General features: G+C 37.3%; 1 protein-coding gene across 1 annotated transcript in view; it reads left to right on the top strand.

The window, feature by feature from the left end:
* Positions 1 to 18114, top strand: part of lrriq1 (leucine-rich repeats and IQ motif containing 1) — a 185301-nt gene that overhangs the window by 114062 nt on the left and 53125 nt on the right. Inside the window, exons 18-22 of the mRNA XM_060840054.1 lie at positions 320 to 436; positions 4638 to 4724; positions 6436 to 6578; positions 11877 to 11960; positions 12460 to 12548. Coding sequence (XP_060696037.1) covers positions 320 to 436; positions 4638 to 4724; positions 6436 to 6578; positions 11877 to 11960; positions 12460 to 12548 — 520 coding nt within the window. The remainder of the gene's footprint in view (positions 1 to 319; positions 437 to 4637; positions 4725 to 6435; positions 6579 to 11876; positions 11961 to 12459; positions 12549 to 18114) is intronic.

Here is an 18114-nt window from a genome sequence, read left to right as displayed (position 1 = left end):
CAGCTCTTTTGTACTTTATTCCTGCCTTTGCTATCAACTATAATGAGTCTTGAAAGAATTGTACAATAATTTTAAAAATTCAGCCTGTAATGCTGGGATTGTAACATTTCCTACAGCCTATGATGGAATCCTTATGGCATTTTAAAAGTACTGTTCTTCACTCACTTATGTCTCAAAATTATTATATTATTGTTCTGAAAAATGGATAATCCCATGTTCAGTTTGACCCAAATGCTATCATTCTTTTATTTTCAGATTATTTATATTTCATCACTTCAATTTTTTTTTAACAATTAAATGCATTGTGAATTTAATTTAGGCACATTGGCGGGGCTGTCTCCTACGAAAGAGGTTGTCTCATGCGTTAGCAGCTGTTCAAACTGAGGAAGAGGATGTCTTTGAAGAAGTTGATTTGAGTGAATTTACATTTGATGAGGTAAATAAATATCCAAAAACATATTCCTCAGAGTTAGAAGTTCCTTTTTAAATAATGAATATGGATTTAAGTTATATAACCTTTCTCTTTTATGCATTCATATTTAAATTACTTGCATATCAATTGTTATGATGGTCAGGGAGAACAATAATTTTTTTTTAAAAGTAGTTGGTTCCCCACAACCAACTTATATAGATCACACAAGATTACAGGTCTTGAGACTTTTACGGTGAAATAAACAAAATATATTTATACAGAATGAACTACTTATTAAGCAACTAATACTCTGAAATTACAGAACAGATATTCTTTATTAGTTTCTTAATACATGATGCTGCATTCCCCACAGAACTGCGGTCTTTACAGAAACCTGTCCGAAGGTACTCTCTGCTTCCAACAGCCGGTTTCTCTTTGTTTTGTTGAGTCATTTGCCAATTTTGCCATTTTTTTTTGCAAAGTGTTCTTATTGGTGCGATTTATGGGGCGTGACCATCAGGGTCCTATTTTTGTGCCACATTCATCATTTTTCAGCTCAATAATCATGGAACTGGCTTATGTGGTACATAGCTCATGGAATCATGCATTAGGAGAATTGGAACTGCGTACCTTTGCTGGAACTTTGCAATGTTCACACCGCTGGCCCTGTTTTTAAACCACTGCTTGATAGCACTTCAGGTGCTACAAGCCACAAACTGTTGTTTGCTGTGCAATGTTTGTCTTTCATCACTGAGGATATGACGTAGAAAGGTAAAATCATCCCTTGTTTTGCAGACAAGGAACTTGGAGGTGCTTGTGGATAGGTGATGAAAAGGAAGTGGCTCAGAATTGCCAGCAGTCTATTGCCCATCTTTGGAGACTGAGGTGCACAACACTCAGATGTAATATGCTGGCTGAAGCTTTAAAAGCCACCTAACCTCAGCATCTCACAATGTTATTGCCCTGCCTCACTGACTGTTGCTTTCTCCCTAACAGTGAGTGGGAACTGAAATATGCAGATACTTGAAGTTGAAATCAACTGAAGATAACATTGATATAATCAAATGGAAAAAATTTATTCAGCAACAGTAATGTCCTCAGAGTGGAGTAATAACCACATGAACTTCAGACCAACCAAGTGATGCTTACAATAAAATCAATAGAAAGTTATACAATAAAAGGGAGTTCAATCCCCAGCTCATTCATTCATAGTAGATTTTTCCTAGCATTCGATAGTGCATTGGAGATCCAATGTTCAGATCCTTCTCATCATCCTTAGAATAGTGCTCTCAATCCCCTGTTTCCTATCCACCCAGGACACACACCCCTCCTCATCTTATGTCAGTTCTAGTTATGAAGAGTTCACCATGCCACAATGAAGTGTCTTGTTCCTTCTGAAATATACCACAGAGTGTTGCATGCATCAATAACCCAATTTCAGTTTGATGGTCCGATCTTTACAGCCCTGACAGAAGCATAGACAATGTCATATCTCCATCCTAGATCTGCCTATGATTTTCATAAAGGTGTCATCTGCCATGTTTGGATGGGGTGGCTTTTGGCTTTCAGCAACCACTTCTTTAACCCCGTAAAAGAGGAAAGGGCTTTGAGTTTTCTGGTATGTATGCATTACAGCAATTACCAGAATATCTGGTGCACACATTCAAAAACTGGCATTGATTATCACAGATAACTGCACCTTGAAGGAGTCATTAAACCCTACAGTTGCTGATAACGCACTCTCAAAGCAATATGGGTGTAGACTACAGACCCTTCACCTGAGGAAAGCCGGTGATGTTGGTGAATTCCACTGCCCAAGCTGCTTGACTGCCCTCAACATGGAGAAGGATATGAGCTGTTGTAATCTAAAGAAATAGGGGACACCTTGGATGCAGTCAAGGGTCAAAGATTGGTTCATGCCACACAGGTTCCTAAGAGTGTGACCTCCCTCTTCGCTGTGTGTGACAATAAACTGTGTGTGGGTTCAGAAATACAGTGGCATACTAAGTAACAGTACTCCTGAGACCTCACATCAATCACATTGAAGTGACATATTTTGCCCTGATCCTGGGTGTCATGGAGGCTTTGCGAGGAGTCCAATGTCATGCTTCAATAAGGAGCTCCAAGTTTTTTAACCTTATCCATATGTAGTTTCAAAACCAAAATACTGATGTTATATTGGGCGAGTGAATTTCAGGTATATATCCACAATGAAAACATCCCCTTCCAAAAATATATCATTCTTGAACATTGCACACCATTTTTTGGCTTACTTAGAGGTAAATATGTGAATGTGGAAGCTCCAAAACACTGTCTCCCAGTATCAGGTGTGAGAAGTCATAAGGAAATAGCAAATGCAGTGAGACATCTAAGTTCACAGCTGCATTGGTTACTCATCTGACATGACAGGAAGCAAATTGATGCTGACTATGTAACTTACATGATTGCTTGAGGCCATCATTCTTAATGTTCGTTCTTCCAAGAAAAAATGAGCTGTCAATGAATTGCAGGTTGCTTCCAGATCGGTGGCAATACAATCAGTGGACGCATAATTAAAACAATTGCCCTGAGCAGGACCTGACATTGCAAAGAATTGTACACAGCCCCTAAAGGGAAAGCAGTAAGCAACTCCTCCTCCTCTGCATGTGCAACCATCATAATTCGACTATCTCTCCCTCTGCTTTAAACAGCAATGCAAGCCACAGAGGTCGACTGCATGTAAGTTAGTACTGAAGAGCCTATATGTTAAAAATCCATGCAGGTCACACATGTTGACAGCCTCCAAGTCAGTGCAAAGAGAGTGACCACTAAGAACATAAGCTCCACTTGGGGACAGCACTGGTATGGTTCCATTAAATTGAATGCTTCCATGGTGTAATTGCTACTGAAGATCCAATCCTGAATCCTGAAGATGGGCGCAGTGTTCCAAAGGCAAAGGAAATAAAATATTCAATCTGAGTCTATAAACATGAGCTTATTGCTCAAAAAATCCCATAGAATGCACCCTGTGCAGATGCATTACATGTTCTGCATCCCTGAATGCAAAGTGAACTGGCAAAGCCATGTAAGTCTTCCTGAGCTCCAATGTGGCTTTGTGAAGAGTTGAAGTGTTGGGTGAGTTGGTCTGGAAGCAGTAAGAATGACGTATTGAGTCCTTGGTAGCCATGCCTCCTGAAAGGATTACATAAATGGTGGAACTAGCTCTATTTTTAGTTTTTTGGTGCCACTTTCATTGATTGTAAAATTAAGAAAAAGTTGCGAATGGCCTCTCTTGATTGTGTAAAAGTGACCAAAGGTAGCTAATAAGTGAAAACTCTTAGGAACCTGTAATAAGTAAAATCTGTACTTTGAAACTATTTTTGTCATTTTGTTATTTTAACAAAATTTTAGGTGCATCCTTTTGAAGTGATTTGATTTTATCTGCACACAGTTTTATATTACCTAGTGCCCAAGAAAATAGAAAAATCATATTTGTGAGGAAAGATTAAGCGAAGTGATTCATGCCCATCATTGGGTAGCACCAGGAATTGAGCAAGATTTCCAAAAATTGGATCTTAATGTTTCTGTAATAAGTAGCATTATCATAAATTAACTTGCCAACAAATAAGGATCCCTGAAAGGTTTCAGAAAAGCAGTAATTGCCCCATTCAGTTTCCTCTGTTTTACAAGAAGACACTTTGACTCATGAAATTACGGCAGCAATACTGACTGGGTTATTGGCAAGAAATGTTTTCTTAAAAAATCACATGATATGGCACTACTGGCCAATTTAGATTTTATGGTCTGTTTGTGGATACAGAAATTACCACCATAATTTTTTTGCCAACTGTAGCTAATCAGCTTTGCTAAGCAAAACAAGCTATAAATTTCATTTAGAAATGGAACTCTATTGGGAAAAGAACATGATGAAATTCCTAAAAAAGAACCTGAAGACAGCATTGTTGATTTTGGCAAAATAAGTGAAGTCCAAAACACTTTGAAGGATGCATAATCCTACTGGTGCCAAATACATTTTATAATAAAGACATTCAGTATATTAATAAAAGTGCCTCTGTCAGGTTAAAACTGGCATCCTGAAAAAATGACTTTGGCATACAATGAATATGAAGTCCATGTGAATAATCCTGCTTTACTACCAGTGATTCTTATAGTTTAGGTAAGATAATTTCATTTGTTATTTCACTCCAATTATTGAATCCTATCTGAAACCTGCTTCTTCACTCAGACCACTTTGGACAAAGACTGGATAACCTCAGAGCCTGCAAGTTCTCCCCAAGCTTTCTCAACTGAAAACCATTATCAGCAACTAAAGGTAATGTGCTGCATTATAGAAACCAATTAGGTCCATTTCTATTTTGAAAGAACTTCGCTGGAATGTTAAGATAATGAATCAAGAAATAAAAAGTTGTAAAAATTAATTACTTCAGAATATCTAGACACCATCATTGCAACAGATGAAATTTGTCACTGATGTTTTTCCCCAATTACTTAAAAAATGTGTTCTTTTATTTTGTTTTTCAGTCCTTTATGCTGTGGTGGTAATTAAGTGATGTATAACAGCTGTAAATTTGGCACAAAATTAGAAAACAATGAATGAAAATATACTGTAATTGTAAAAAAAGACAGAAGCAACGTTTCAGACAGACTTAGATAACAATTTGAAGAACTGCAATAAACCAAAACTTTAATATCTTAATTAACAGCAATTTGATTTGTCTCTCTGCTTATCTTTTGTATTTCAATTCATATATCAGTTATATGGAGAGGAAAAAGGTTAGTTGAATTGATCCATATGAAAGGAAGCTTGAGTAGTTTCTATATATTTAGAATGACTTCACAAATTTGATACATTAAACTGGAAATTTTTAACTTTGGGCAAGGAGTATTTTAGTAGTAAGAACACATTCAGTTGTTGGTAAAGCAATACGATCGTGTTGGATTAAACAACCCTGTTGTGGTCTTGAAATTCCACTCAAAGTGGTGATGTAAGGGTGGCATGTAGAATACAAAGTATTGCCCTAGCAACATGCTCCGAATACTTGAAAGCCAGTCAATATTTACCAGCTCACATTTTTACATTGCTAAGAGAATTTTGCACACACAGGAGTGCTGAGTATTTTGCTTTTCTTTTAGTATTTTTGCTTTGCAGTTGGATTTTTGTTGCAATCTTTTTCAAACTAGATTTTCTCTTGCGAAGTTACTCTGGTAGTTTTCACCAATGGTCATCTCGGAAGACATTTAAACTCTCTTGCACGGTAGCAATTTTTTTGTTGGGTAATGTTATGTTTATCATAGGCCATTTTCTTCTTTCCAAGCTTTGCTGTGACTAAATATCTCCATTACAGTATTCTCCCTCTTGGAATTTGTGCATTAAAAAAAATTCCAAAATGGCAATTAGTTAAGAATCGAGAACACTATGCCAGTGGTCAAAATCCTCCCATCCAGATATATGGCAATTATCCATTATTCCATAGAGAAGGATCTTTTTCTTAAAAAATGTTTTATTTTGAAGAAGAAGCGCTGTCAATGTCTTGGACATGTTTCAAGTTTGTGAAGACAATAAAAAATTTTTGGAAATTACTTATCCAGAACTGTTTTTCTCTGAATCGCAGGGGTATTATTTTTGCTTTTAAAATGGTCCTCAATAAATATATAAAATAACTAATAGTACATTACAGGTAAATCTAGAACATTAATTGAAATGAAATTGAGAGAGATTGGAATAAGGCAATCCTGATGGTCGTGCTTCTCCATGATTATCTTGTGATGTTGTGAACAATTAGGAATGAATGTGGAAACATAAGAATAGGAAATATCACAGTGGTGACACAAGTGTGCAAAATGAATTCTGCAGCAACATGGCAAGCTTAAAAGCAGCACCTGGCGTTGTCCCCTATTTATCAATCTGTTAAAATAGTTTCCCAAATAGAATGTCTGTATAATGATTTGTTTAAGCATGTCTTAAAATGTAGTATATTGTAATTATTTCTTCAAAATTAAGCTGTTTTGTGAACACTTCCCAGACTCCTGCTCATAAAGCCACTGATTTATTTGGTTTGCCAAGGCAACGGCAGCGAGCATGGCAAGATGATGACATCAGTAGTGTTGAAAAGTTTGGATCACCATCCCTTTCACCAACGACTACCAGTATTGTGCAAACTCCCAGGTAGAAACTGATGAAATATTTAACAATAATGAAACTTTTTTTTGCAAGGCCACAATGAGGACCAGAGTGTAACTTTAAGCAAAGGTGTTTTGAATGAGATAAGATTGGACCCTATGGGCTGATTTTTATTTCAGGGTTAGGGACCCATTGTCTGGATAATTTCTGCATTCTGACCCCACCCTACAGCTATGCAACTCCTGAACTCATGATCCTCCTATTTAGATACCCTAATTGGGCTTGAGGTGAGCTTGGTGGCCTGTTGGTTGTGCTGAGTGTTATCAGGGTGCTGTAGCTGCAATCGAGCATGAATGACAAAATAAGATGACTGCCATGCTGGAGATATCACCTTGGAGAACTGACAGCCTTGATCAATAGAAAAGTGACCCAGTAGCAAAATGAAAGATAATGCCTCAAACTGTTTCAAGGCATCCCAGATCCCAAAATGTTTCAACTTAAAAAAAACTTTTCACTTTTGCCTGCTTTTAGCCTGGTATCTGGGCACTCAATGTTTACTCTTCAGATCTGGCAGTTTATAAATTAAACCTCACTTTCTCGATCTTTATAAACCATTAGCACACTCCACAAGGTGCTTAATGGTCTTAATTGGAGTGGACTGGATTCCCCATTCCCTCTCTTTGAAAATTGCCACTTATTGTGGAGGCAATGGGAATGCAGTTCCACCTTCTCAGAACATGATTGTCGAATCCCATCTTTAGCCATTCCCAGCGCCTACGAACAATTGAAAATCAACCTCTATGTGTTGGTAGTTTTATAGCAAGAATAGATGTTTCAAACTTCCAAAACAAGAGACAATAAATTTTTTCCTTGAACGTGGTGGTAGAATCATCAGATAATAACTTGTATGATCATGTTCATACATTGTATATCTATATGGCGGACAGGTACTAGTTAACCACATTGTTGCTATTTTTGGGAGAAGAACTGATACACAACATTAATTTAAAGATTTTAGTTCTTCATGACTGCAGATTATACATGTTTTCTCTTTATTTTCTGAGCATATTTCCTCATTCATGTTTGTGAAATTTTGAATTTGATCATGGAAAGTGAACCGTACAGCTCAGTGAGCAAACCTACATTCAGAACCTCAACCTGAGTTACAAATCTTCTCAAAACTCGCTGATCATGAAGTTTCAAAAATATATAGCTAATAATTGAACAATATGCATAATTGAAACTTGAATTATTTAGTGTATTATTTAAAAGGCTCACCACGGTGCTGTGGTACTTCAAACCAACTACAATTTTTTAAAAAATTATCAGCCTCATTCCTCATGCTCCATCCATGCCACTTCATAGCTGGAAGTGCCATAGTTTAGTTTGTACAGTATAAGGGGCTATGGGAAGTCTAGTGAGTGGAGGGGTTAGCGTGACCTTTCTATCCCAAATTTACCACCAACGACAGCAGAAGATTCCAACTGGTTTGACTGAAGAAGCAAAGACAAAGCCTAATTTGATACGGAATTATGTATGTATTTGAAAAGGAAGAATATGAAACCATACAGAGGGAAGAAAAATAGAGAAATTGTAACTAAACAGATGGGGTTGATTATCACTAGCCTTAATCTGGTGTTAACAGGAAGGTAATGGCCTCAAAATGGATTTGGAAGCATTACTGCCCTGTTAATAGAGAGAAAGGTCGAATCCATTCTGAGCACTTGAAGCACCCACCTGCTTCAGCAGTGGCAACATTTCAGCACACAAATTGAATTCGTAGGAAGCTACATTTCTATTTTTGTTGGAAAGCATGTGCCATGTACGCTGCAATCATTTCCATGGAATTGCAAAGTAAATTTTATACTTTCTTTTACTGTCTAATGGAGTTGGAATGCTGTGTTAAATCATACACAAATTATCCCCCTCGTTTATAATAGCAAACCCAGCCTCCCCCACACTGTACCATTTACTGATTAGGGTTGAGAAAACCTGCTACTGGCAAGCTTTACATTATGACTTAGGTTAGAGGGTGACCAATTTCATTCCTCGTCTCATTCTTGCAGTGGTCATAACAATATTGTAATTTAGCCAGATGCTTACATGGTCCTTACTGCAGACGATACAAACAATATAGGAGCAGGAACGGTCACTCAGCCCATTGAGTCTGCTCCTCCATTTAGCATGATCATGGCTGATTGAACAACTGAGTGCCTTTGACCCGCCTCATCCACACTAGCCTTCAGGTCAAAAAAAAACCTTGAAGACTAACTTCCACAACCTTCTGGTCTAGAGTATTCCAAAGATTTACCACCTTCTGAATGAAGAAAAAAACTCTTTATCTTAGTCCTAAATGACATCACCCTTATTTTTAATTTGTATTCCCTGGTTCTAGACCCCCAACCAAGGGAAACATCTTACCTGCATCTACTCTGTCTATCCCTTTAAGTATTTAGTGAGTTTCAAGGAGAATACCTCTCATTCTTTGAAACTTGGAGAATATCAGCCAGGTATCCCCAATCTGTCATCATTGGACAGTGCTACATTCCCAGGAACAAGTCTGCTGAACCTTTGTTGCACTCCCTCTATGCAATAATATCTTTCCTGAGATAAGGAGACCAAATCTGTACCCAGCACTCCAGGCGCAGTCTTCCCAAGTTTCAATGCAATTGAAACAAGCCTTCTCTACTCGTGTCCTCAAATCCTCTTGCAATAAAAGATAACATTCCATTAGCCTTACTAATTGCTTATTATACCTTCACCTTATTTCTCAGTGACTTTCTGACAAGGGCTTATAGAATCCTTTTAGCCATCTTCACTTTCCAACCTCTTACCATTTAAGAAATGCAGATCTGTTCTTCCTACCAAAGTGAATGCCATTTTTTTCACATAATATTCCATATGTCATATTCTTGCCTACTTACTAATCGTGTCCAAATCTTACTAACAAAGTACTACATCTTCATCATAACACACCAGTATGAGAATGACCTACATTTATTTATCTGCTGTTTTTGTTTGTGAGACAATTCTTAATCCATGCCAGTATATTACCACAAGGCATGGGCGGCATGGAGGCAGCGGTTAGCGATAGTGCCTCACAGCACCAAGGACGCAGGTTCAATTCCAACCTTGGGTGACTGTTTGTGAGGAGTTTGTACATTGTCTTTATGTCTGTTTGGGTTTTTAGATTAGATTAGATTACTTACAGTGTGGAAACAGGCCCTTCAGCCCAACCAGTCCACACCGACCCGCCGAAGCGCAACCCACCCATACCCCTACATATACCCCTTACCTAACACTATGGGCAATTTAGCATGGCCAATTCACCTGACCTGCACATCTTTGGACAGTGGGAGGAAACCGGAGCACCTGGAGGAAACCCACACAGACATGGGGAGAATGTGCAAACTCCACACAGTCAGTCACCTGAGGCAGGAATTGAACCCAGATCCCTGGCGCTGTGAGGCAGCAGTGCTAACCACTGTGCCATCGTGCCACCCAATGCTGCAGATGCTGCAGATCACCAGATGCTGCAGTTTCCTCCCAGCCTAATGATGTGCAGGTTATGTGGATTGGCCGTGCTAATTTACTCTTCAGTGTCCAAGAATTTGCAGATTAGGGAGATTGGCTATGGTAAATGTGGGGTTATAGGGATAGGTCAGGAGGCTGGATCTGGCTGGGATGATCTTTGGAGGGTCAGTGCAGACTCAATGGACCAAATGGTCTCTTGCTGCAATGTGCATGATTCTATGTGCTGTAACCAACCACTTATGAAAAATATTATCAAAAGTCTTCTAAAAATCCAAATCTACCACATCCTTCATCTTCCTTTTATTATTTTTGTTGATATCACCCTCAAGTAATTCTGATAGGTTTATCAAACACTATTTTACATTCACAAATCCATTCTGACTATGCCTATTGAGATAATTTTTTCTCCAAATTGTCCATTTATCACGTCATTTATGATGAATCTAGCATTTTCCTTACTAATGATGTAAGGTTTAACTGCTCTGTAGGTTTTTTTTTCTTCTTTCCCTTTCTTTGTGAACTAACATTTTCAAACTTCTAATCTACAGGAATCATTCCAGAATCTCTGAAAGTTTGGAAGGTGATTACCAATGCACTGTCTATCTCAGTAACCAATTCAAATAGAAAGTGCTGGAAAAGCTCATTGGATCTGGCAATATCTGTGTGGAGAAATCAGAGTTAACATTTTGGCTCAAGGAACCCTTCCTCAGAATGGATTCTGAGGAGAAATCCCTTGACCTGAAATGTTAATTCTGATTTCTCTCCATAGATGCTGCCAGACCTGCTAAGCTTTTCCAACAATTTCTGTTTTTGTTTTTCATTTACAGCATCTGCAGTTATTTTGATTTTTATTCCATAACTAGTTCCTTCAGCACTCTGGGATGTGGACTATGAGGTTCCAGGAGCATATCAACATTCAGCCTCATTAATTTCTTGAGTACAACCTTCTTACTATTAGTAATCTTCTTCAACAACTCATTCTCCCTGGTCACTATGATCTTTGATTCTGGGAGATTTCTTGTATCTTCCTCAGTAAAAACAAATCAAATAATTATTTAGCTTCTGTGTCATTTCAGTATTCCCCATAATAAATTACTACCCTTTTATCAAAAGCACATTTGTCTGAACCAAACACAGAATTGTCCTGCCAATTGTTATTTGAAATTAATATTTGATCACACCTCTTCATAAATTTAATTCATTGAGTTTTGTATTGGGGTGCCTCTTTGGCAGCCTCAACATTCACCAGCTGATTTTAACTTAGGCTACTGCCTCAAAGTCATGGCTGCTGCTTCACTGCATCAGGTGACATTAATTAGCTGTTTCTCGAAGACTGGCCCAACAGTTCCAAATGTAGAGATAGCAGGAGCAAGGAACAATCTATTTAATAGGCTGCTTCTGTCATTACCATAATTCTATAAGTAGAGTAAAACTATCTTGTTGAGTAAACTTCAGGTGTCGCTGGCAATAAACATGCACCTTTTCATATTAGTCAACTTCATTTCCATCCAGTAAGAAGCATAAAAGGTCAGCTTTAAGATCTGTGTTGAGACTGGTGACATTAACCTTTAATCTTGATTTTGGTTTGGCTGTGAATATTAGATAACACCTATGATTGAAGACATCTAAAAAAATTAAGAAATAATTTGAGCTTTGTTCCTCTCAGTTGCACTTCACTTCCTGCCAAACTCTCTGTTTCTAGTTAAAAGACTACCTATTATTTTAATGTGCTGGATCTGTTGAAGAGTAATGCTCCTTTTACCAATGTCAAAAATGGAAATAATTTTGCTTTTATTTGGTCACACCTAGAACTATTTCAGGGTTCTCTGAGGCTACATCTTACAGTAAGCAAGGCTTCAAGTCACAGAAAGAAGAACAGATCTCTCTGGAATGGTAAGCATACCTTATTAATTTACAAAGCTAGTTTTTCACAAACTAAATCACTCTAAAAGAAATAATGCATCTTGCTTTGTACTTCCTGTCACAACTATTAAAAAGAATCAACTTCGCCAAAACTCCCAATTTAATTCAGTACGTCCTTTCAAACTAAAGTGAAGTAATTTTCCACATTTTTTAAAGTTTTCAGCATTTCAAAATAGCTTTTCAACGTGACTTTGGTTTTGGATAATACCTGAAAACAAGATTTATTGTACATATACATCGCGAGGAAGTATACTTTTGAATTGGAAGAGATTGATAGAAAAAGGTGTTCTATAAAGTTCTGTAAAAATACTTCAAAAATAGTTATAAACGATTCTGTTTGTTGATAGCCTTTAAGGTAAATTTATTTAATATTTTCACTTGTTCTTACCTATGTATAACTTAATGTAAACCATCTCTCGGAAATTGCATTAACTTTAGCTATTTATCTTTTTGTTTTTGTTACTGATAGGGGCTTTAAGAATGCTCATACTGCACAACTAATGTTGAAACGAGCTCAGAAAATGAAATCCAAGAAAGCAGAGGCTAAAAGATTGCTGGGTATGTTTACTTTCCCCCCTGCAAATTGGCAGTCATCCAGTAGGACTTTCTGAAGGGCAAAGAATTGGGATCTATTCACATATTATTTCAAGATAAGTGTTAACCATTTCATCCGCCACAGTGTATTATTCTTAAATCAAATGTATACGTGTTTATTGTTTTGATATGCTGTGAGTATATCTTTTGTGTGTAATTAGTTTTATCATAACCATAGGTTGTTATCTTATTTGCATGTTAATTCAGAATTATTATTCAAATGCACAATATTTGGTGCGACATTGATGCTGTTCATTTTGTGAGACAGTTGATGTCTCATCTGCCACTTGATCAAAAGATTTTGTTTTCCTTTCGGACAGCAAGGATTGAAAAACTGAAGCAATTCAACAATAGCCACCAATTCCCACTCGCTTTTCCCTTTCACTCTATTCTAAGCCTACCTTTTGTTCAATTATTCTTGCCAGTTGGGTATTTACTATCTTTCTGATCTTCTCCTTTCTGACCCTAAATGATCTGTTCTTAATAAGGATGTTACTTTCATCTCCTTATAGCCAATGTCAAGGAATTTCAAGCTCAACATAATCTACGATTGAGTCATGCCTTTGTTTCAAATTGTGTTTTTCACTCAAGAAGCACCTTTCCTCCATGTTGTGTCACCAGCATTTTTAATAATATTGGACCCTTTCCTTGTCTTGATTATTATTGAGAATTCCATGCTCTTTTCTTTCTTTGGGCTTGAGCTTCATCATTCTCTCAATGCCAACAGGGGTATTACTATAACTAAATCCATTGATGAAGTGGGCAATTGCTTTTGAATGGCAAAACAATCATTAAATAAGCTGAAGACAGCTATCTGACTCCTTTTCATGCTTTCTACTGTAAAACACTAAACTATTAATTACCAGTTTGTTACTAATCTAATATTTTACAGCTTATTTCCTCCAATCTCATTGTTTCTCCAACTCTGCAAGATCAATTTATTATACCTCTTTAAAATATGTAGGAACTAGACTAAAAGTAATAAAAAAGCAAAATACTGATGCTGGAATCAAATGGTGAACACTGGAGAAATTCAGCAGGTCAGACAGCAACAGTGGAGAGAGAAATAGAGTCAATGCTTCAAGTCTGGTATGACTCTTCTTCAGAATCTTCAGAGACTTCCTATCAGAAAGATGTTGTGAAACTTGAAAGGGTTCAGAAAAGATTTACAAAGATGTTGCCAGGGTTGGAGGATCTGAGCTACAGGGAGAGGCTGAACAGGCTGGGGCTGTTTTCCCTGGAGCGTCGGAGGCTGAGGGGTGACCTTATAGAGGTTTACAAAATTATGAGGGGCATCGATAGGATAAATAGACAAAGTCTTTTCCCTGGGGTCGGGGAGTCCAGAACTAGAGAGCATAGGTTTAGGGTGAGAGGGGAAAGATATAAAAGAGACCTAAGGGGCAACTTTTTTCACGCAGAGGGTGGTATGTGTATGGAATGAGCTACCAGAAAATGTGGTCAAGGCTGGTACAATTGCAACATTTAAGAGGCATTTGGATGGGTATATGAATAGGAAGGGTTTGGAGGGATATGGGCTGGGTGCTGGCAAGTGGGACGAGTTTGGGTTGGGATATCTGGTCGGCTTGGACAGGTTGGATCGAAGGGTCTGTTTCCATGCTGTACATCTCTATGACTCTGTGACTTGCTTGATTGATTGTTTCTGCCTGCTTTTGTCCCATTCTCTGATCTTCCATTTTGCTGCCCAACCCCACTCTCTACCCTAGCTACCGAATTTCTTATACTTTCAGTGATGGTTTCAGTTTGTTCAACCCTAATCATCTCTGTTTCATTGAAGATATTTCCTGTGTGCTTCATTTTTTTCTCTCTGAGCTGTCCACTTCATTCTTGAAAGAAAGCCCATGGATTAACATCTTCCCCCACCTGCCTGAACTTGTTCTCATCCAGAAAGACTCACTTCCACAGTTTGGAATTTGCAATGGTACCTTCTAAGTCTGTCATTTAATAAGTCATATGAAATGTTCTTCAATCATGTTTAAGCTCCATTTTGAATTATCCTTGTGATAAGGAGTTCCATGTCACTGTTTCAAAATAAAAAGGGAGGTTTTTCATGGTTTCCTAATCTATATTTATCCCACAATCAGCAGAACCTCTAAAAGGTTAATTATGATCACTGTGATAGCTTGCAATAAGCAAATTAGCTGCTTTCGTTTCCTGCTTTACATTAGTTACTGCAATTCAAAAGTGTTTTAAAGGCTAGAAAATGTTTTAGACTTCTTGTGCTCATTCCAGGTGAGAGAGGAATGAAATGTTCTACTTTCATCTAATTTCTTTCAATCCGGACTTCCAATCTTGATCCATATGTGACATTTTATTGTTTCTCTGATCCCAACTTTTACAACAAGGATGCAAGTTACAATTGTGAAACTGCACTGGTAATACCCAGTCTTCCAAGGTCAATTTAAGCTGGATATCCAGGCTCTCAGCATGCTGCATTTGTATATATTACAAGCTACATTTTTAGTATACAAGATCCTCTTCTTTGTACACAGAAGAAACATATACATATTCTATGCCTGTTTTAATTCAAAATAGAAGGCAGCCATTCTCTGGTTCATTTCTCAGGGCAATGGATTAATCAGTAGAATTAACTTGCCTTAATTAAAAAATTATGCAAAACTTAGCAGTTATCAGTCTGTCATTATTAATTTATGCATTACCCATTCCAACTTCCCTACCAATTGGAGCCCACTTTTCATCCAGTGCACTCATATAGTATAGATGTTGCTTTCTTTTCACATTAGTATTTCTTGCAAATTGTCCTGATAAGTGCAAGATGAAAAGCTTCAATAAAATGTCTTTTTTTTTAATCAGCAATACTCATAAAAATAGCTTGCATAAGACCAGATATTAAATTGATGGATACTTTCCAAGATGGCCCAGCAGAGTTTCCACATTGCATCTCATACTTTCTTGATGTGCCCCATGAGGCTGACTTTCATCAGTCTCAGAATATTCAGGAAAGGGAGGAAAAAGTAGCTGGCAAAGAATTTCTTTCCTAGTCACTCAACTATGCCTTTTGGCAGTCTGCCCATTGACAGTATCCATAGATCTGTCATTGTATTGGCGCCATTCTGCTTTCTGAGTAAGAAGGCTGAGAATGTAAAACAAAAATGAACAAAACTAAATCTTCAAAATGGGAACTGCAAATGTCAAAACAGTATATCAGTGCTTCTTAGTTCAATTGTCATGCTTCAATCAGGAAAATGCTTTTAAAATCTTGAACATTTTATTGCTTGTTATTTTATATTATAAAAATCCATCCATTACTAGCAATAATATTCTATGCATCTTCCGTGCACCATAATCAGAAGGTTTCACTGCATGCATCTTCCAAACTCACAATCACTACCACCCAGAAGGATAGGGGCAGCAAATACATGGAAACATCACCACCTGCAAATTCCTCTTGGAGGCATTCACTATCCTGACTTGGAAACACATCACACTTACTTCAGTGTTGCTGGGTCAAACTCCTGGAACTCCCTCCCCAAGTGGATTTATGTGTCTAATTACAACAAATGGATTGGAACAGTTCAAAAAGGTAGCTTAACACCACCTTCTCAAAGGCAACTAGGGATGAGTGATAAATGCTGGCTCAGCCCAGCATTCCATTAATGAATAACATAAATTATGTTACAACCTATTTTTCAAATCTACCCGTGCAGAGATGTTATTACTCACACTGGAGTAGGTGAGTAACCTGTATTCCAATTGGCTACACTTGTTACAGTGGTGTAGGCCATATCTGCAATCCTTGATACACTTAGAATTGTGATTTTGTTTTATTGACACAGTTCTCAAGGATAGGGATACAGGAGCACGGGAAAATTTATAATGTTATCATTCATGGCACCATCTTTGGTACAAGGTACCTAGGTAGAAAATCATAGGTACAAAGGAGTAAAATTCAAAAAGAAAAATTCAACATTAGAATTCTTGTCAGTACAAAGTAGTAGATAAAGAAATAAAGTTAAAAGTTCAAAATTACAGTGCTTCTTTAACCATGGCCAGTATTTGCTTTGTGCTGAGCTTATCCCACAAGGACTTGCACTCCCCACAAGGGCTCAATCTTTCCTCCACAATGTTGAGCAAAAGAGCTCAAATAGTTTGCCAATGCCTCCACCAGTAGGTGATTACATTGAGAAGGGCAATTGGATCATTCAAAAAAATCCTTCTCTAGAAAAAGGGTGTATGTGGTGACAGGTGAGCTCATAGAAAGAAAGGGTGGACTTAACATCCTTCTATAAGTACGGTAACTAGAACTGTACACAACTCCAGATGTGGCCTCACCAATGCCCTGTTTAACTGATGCATTACCTCTCTATTTTAGAGTTCACTTTAAAATATGCCATCACCCATGTAAGAAGGACATTAGGCCATCTGAGGATTGAGAGTTTTTGGAGCTTTTTCAGAAAGGACAGTAGAGGCAGATCAGCTGTGATCTTGTTGAATAGTGGAGTAGGCTTAAGGAATTGAGGGATCTGCCCCTGCACCAACTGATATACAGCTAGGCTAAAATGCCAGCCTCGTGCTGTGTTTAATATGTAAGCAAAGGTTCATGATCTTTGAGCCATCCATGTGTTCAAATCCATGTTACATTTCAACAAAGACAAACATAATGATGTAACTAATCAGACATTAATAAATTCACTTCTTTAAATTCAAACTTCTGATAACAATTTTTCTAAAGCTAATTGTAGCTGTTTTTCTTCTATGTTATAATGCAATCAGTCATTACCAGATCCCTCGTTCTTTAAAAGTATGTAATTTTTCCACATGTAGGAAATAATTATGAAGCAGTTAACAAAAAAAGTTATTAATCTTTCATAACACAATATTCCATGTTCTCATCATAATACAAGATATATTTCTTCAAGGGCATCTAATCATTTTATTTTAGAAATCTCTTTTCTTACCAAGATTTCCTTCCACATTATGGAGATCAACTCTCACCCGTTTCTTTACAACACTCTGTTGAATGAGCATTGTCCCAAAGAGAACCATTATACATTTTTCTTTGATTTCCTTAGGATATTATGTAAGGACACTCCCATATCTGTTGCTTTCAGTCTTGCCATTATTTCAGCAGCTAAGGTGGTTTTTACTACCCATATTTTTTTGGATTCCCTTGACAATGGAAAACGTTTGTTATTCTTTCACCAAATGTGATAAACCCTGTCATTCGAGAATATCCTTTTGGAAGATTACCATGTGAAGGATCACTAATAATGACTAACTTAAACATATGAATTAAAAACAAATAATTACTAAAATGGAAAATGACTGCAGAATTCTGAGGTGCAGAGAGATCTAGGTTTTCTAGTCCGTTAGTCACAAGCACTTAGCATGCAGATACAGCATATAATCAGGAAGGCTAATAGGATGTTAGCATTTTTTAGGATAGAAATTTAACATTAAAAAACTGATCTTATGCTTCAGTTATACAGCATATTTATCAGATTATATATCATATTCTATGCACAGTTTTGATCTTCTGACTTATGGAAGC

Source organism: Hemiscyllium ocellatum, chromosome 19 (genome assembly GCF_020745735.1).
Source record: "Hemiscyllium ocellatum isolate sHemOce1 chromosome 19, sHemOce1.pat.X.cur, whole genome shotgun sequence".
Taxonomy (NCBI): Eukaryota; Metazoa; Chordata; class Chondrichthyes; order Orectolobiformes; family Hemiscylliidae; genus Hemiscyllium; species Hemiscyllium ocellatum.
Note: the sequence above shows the minus strand (reverse complement) of the source record. Positions and strands in the feature narration are given on the sequence as shown.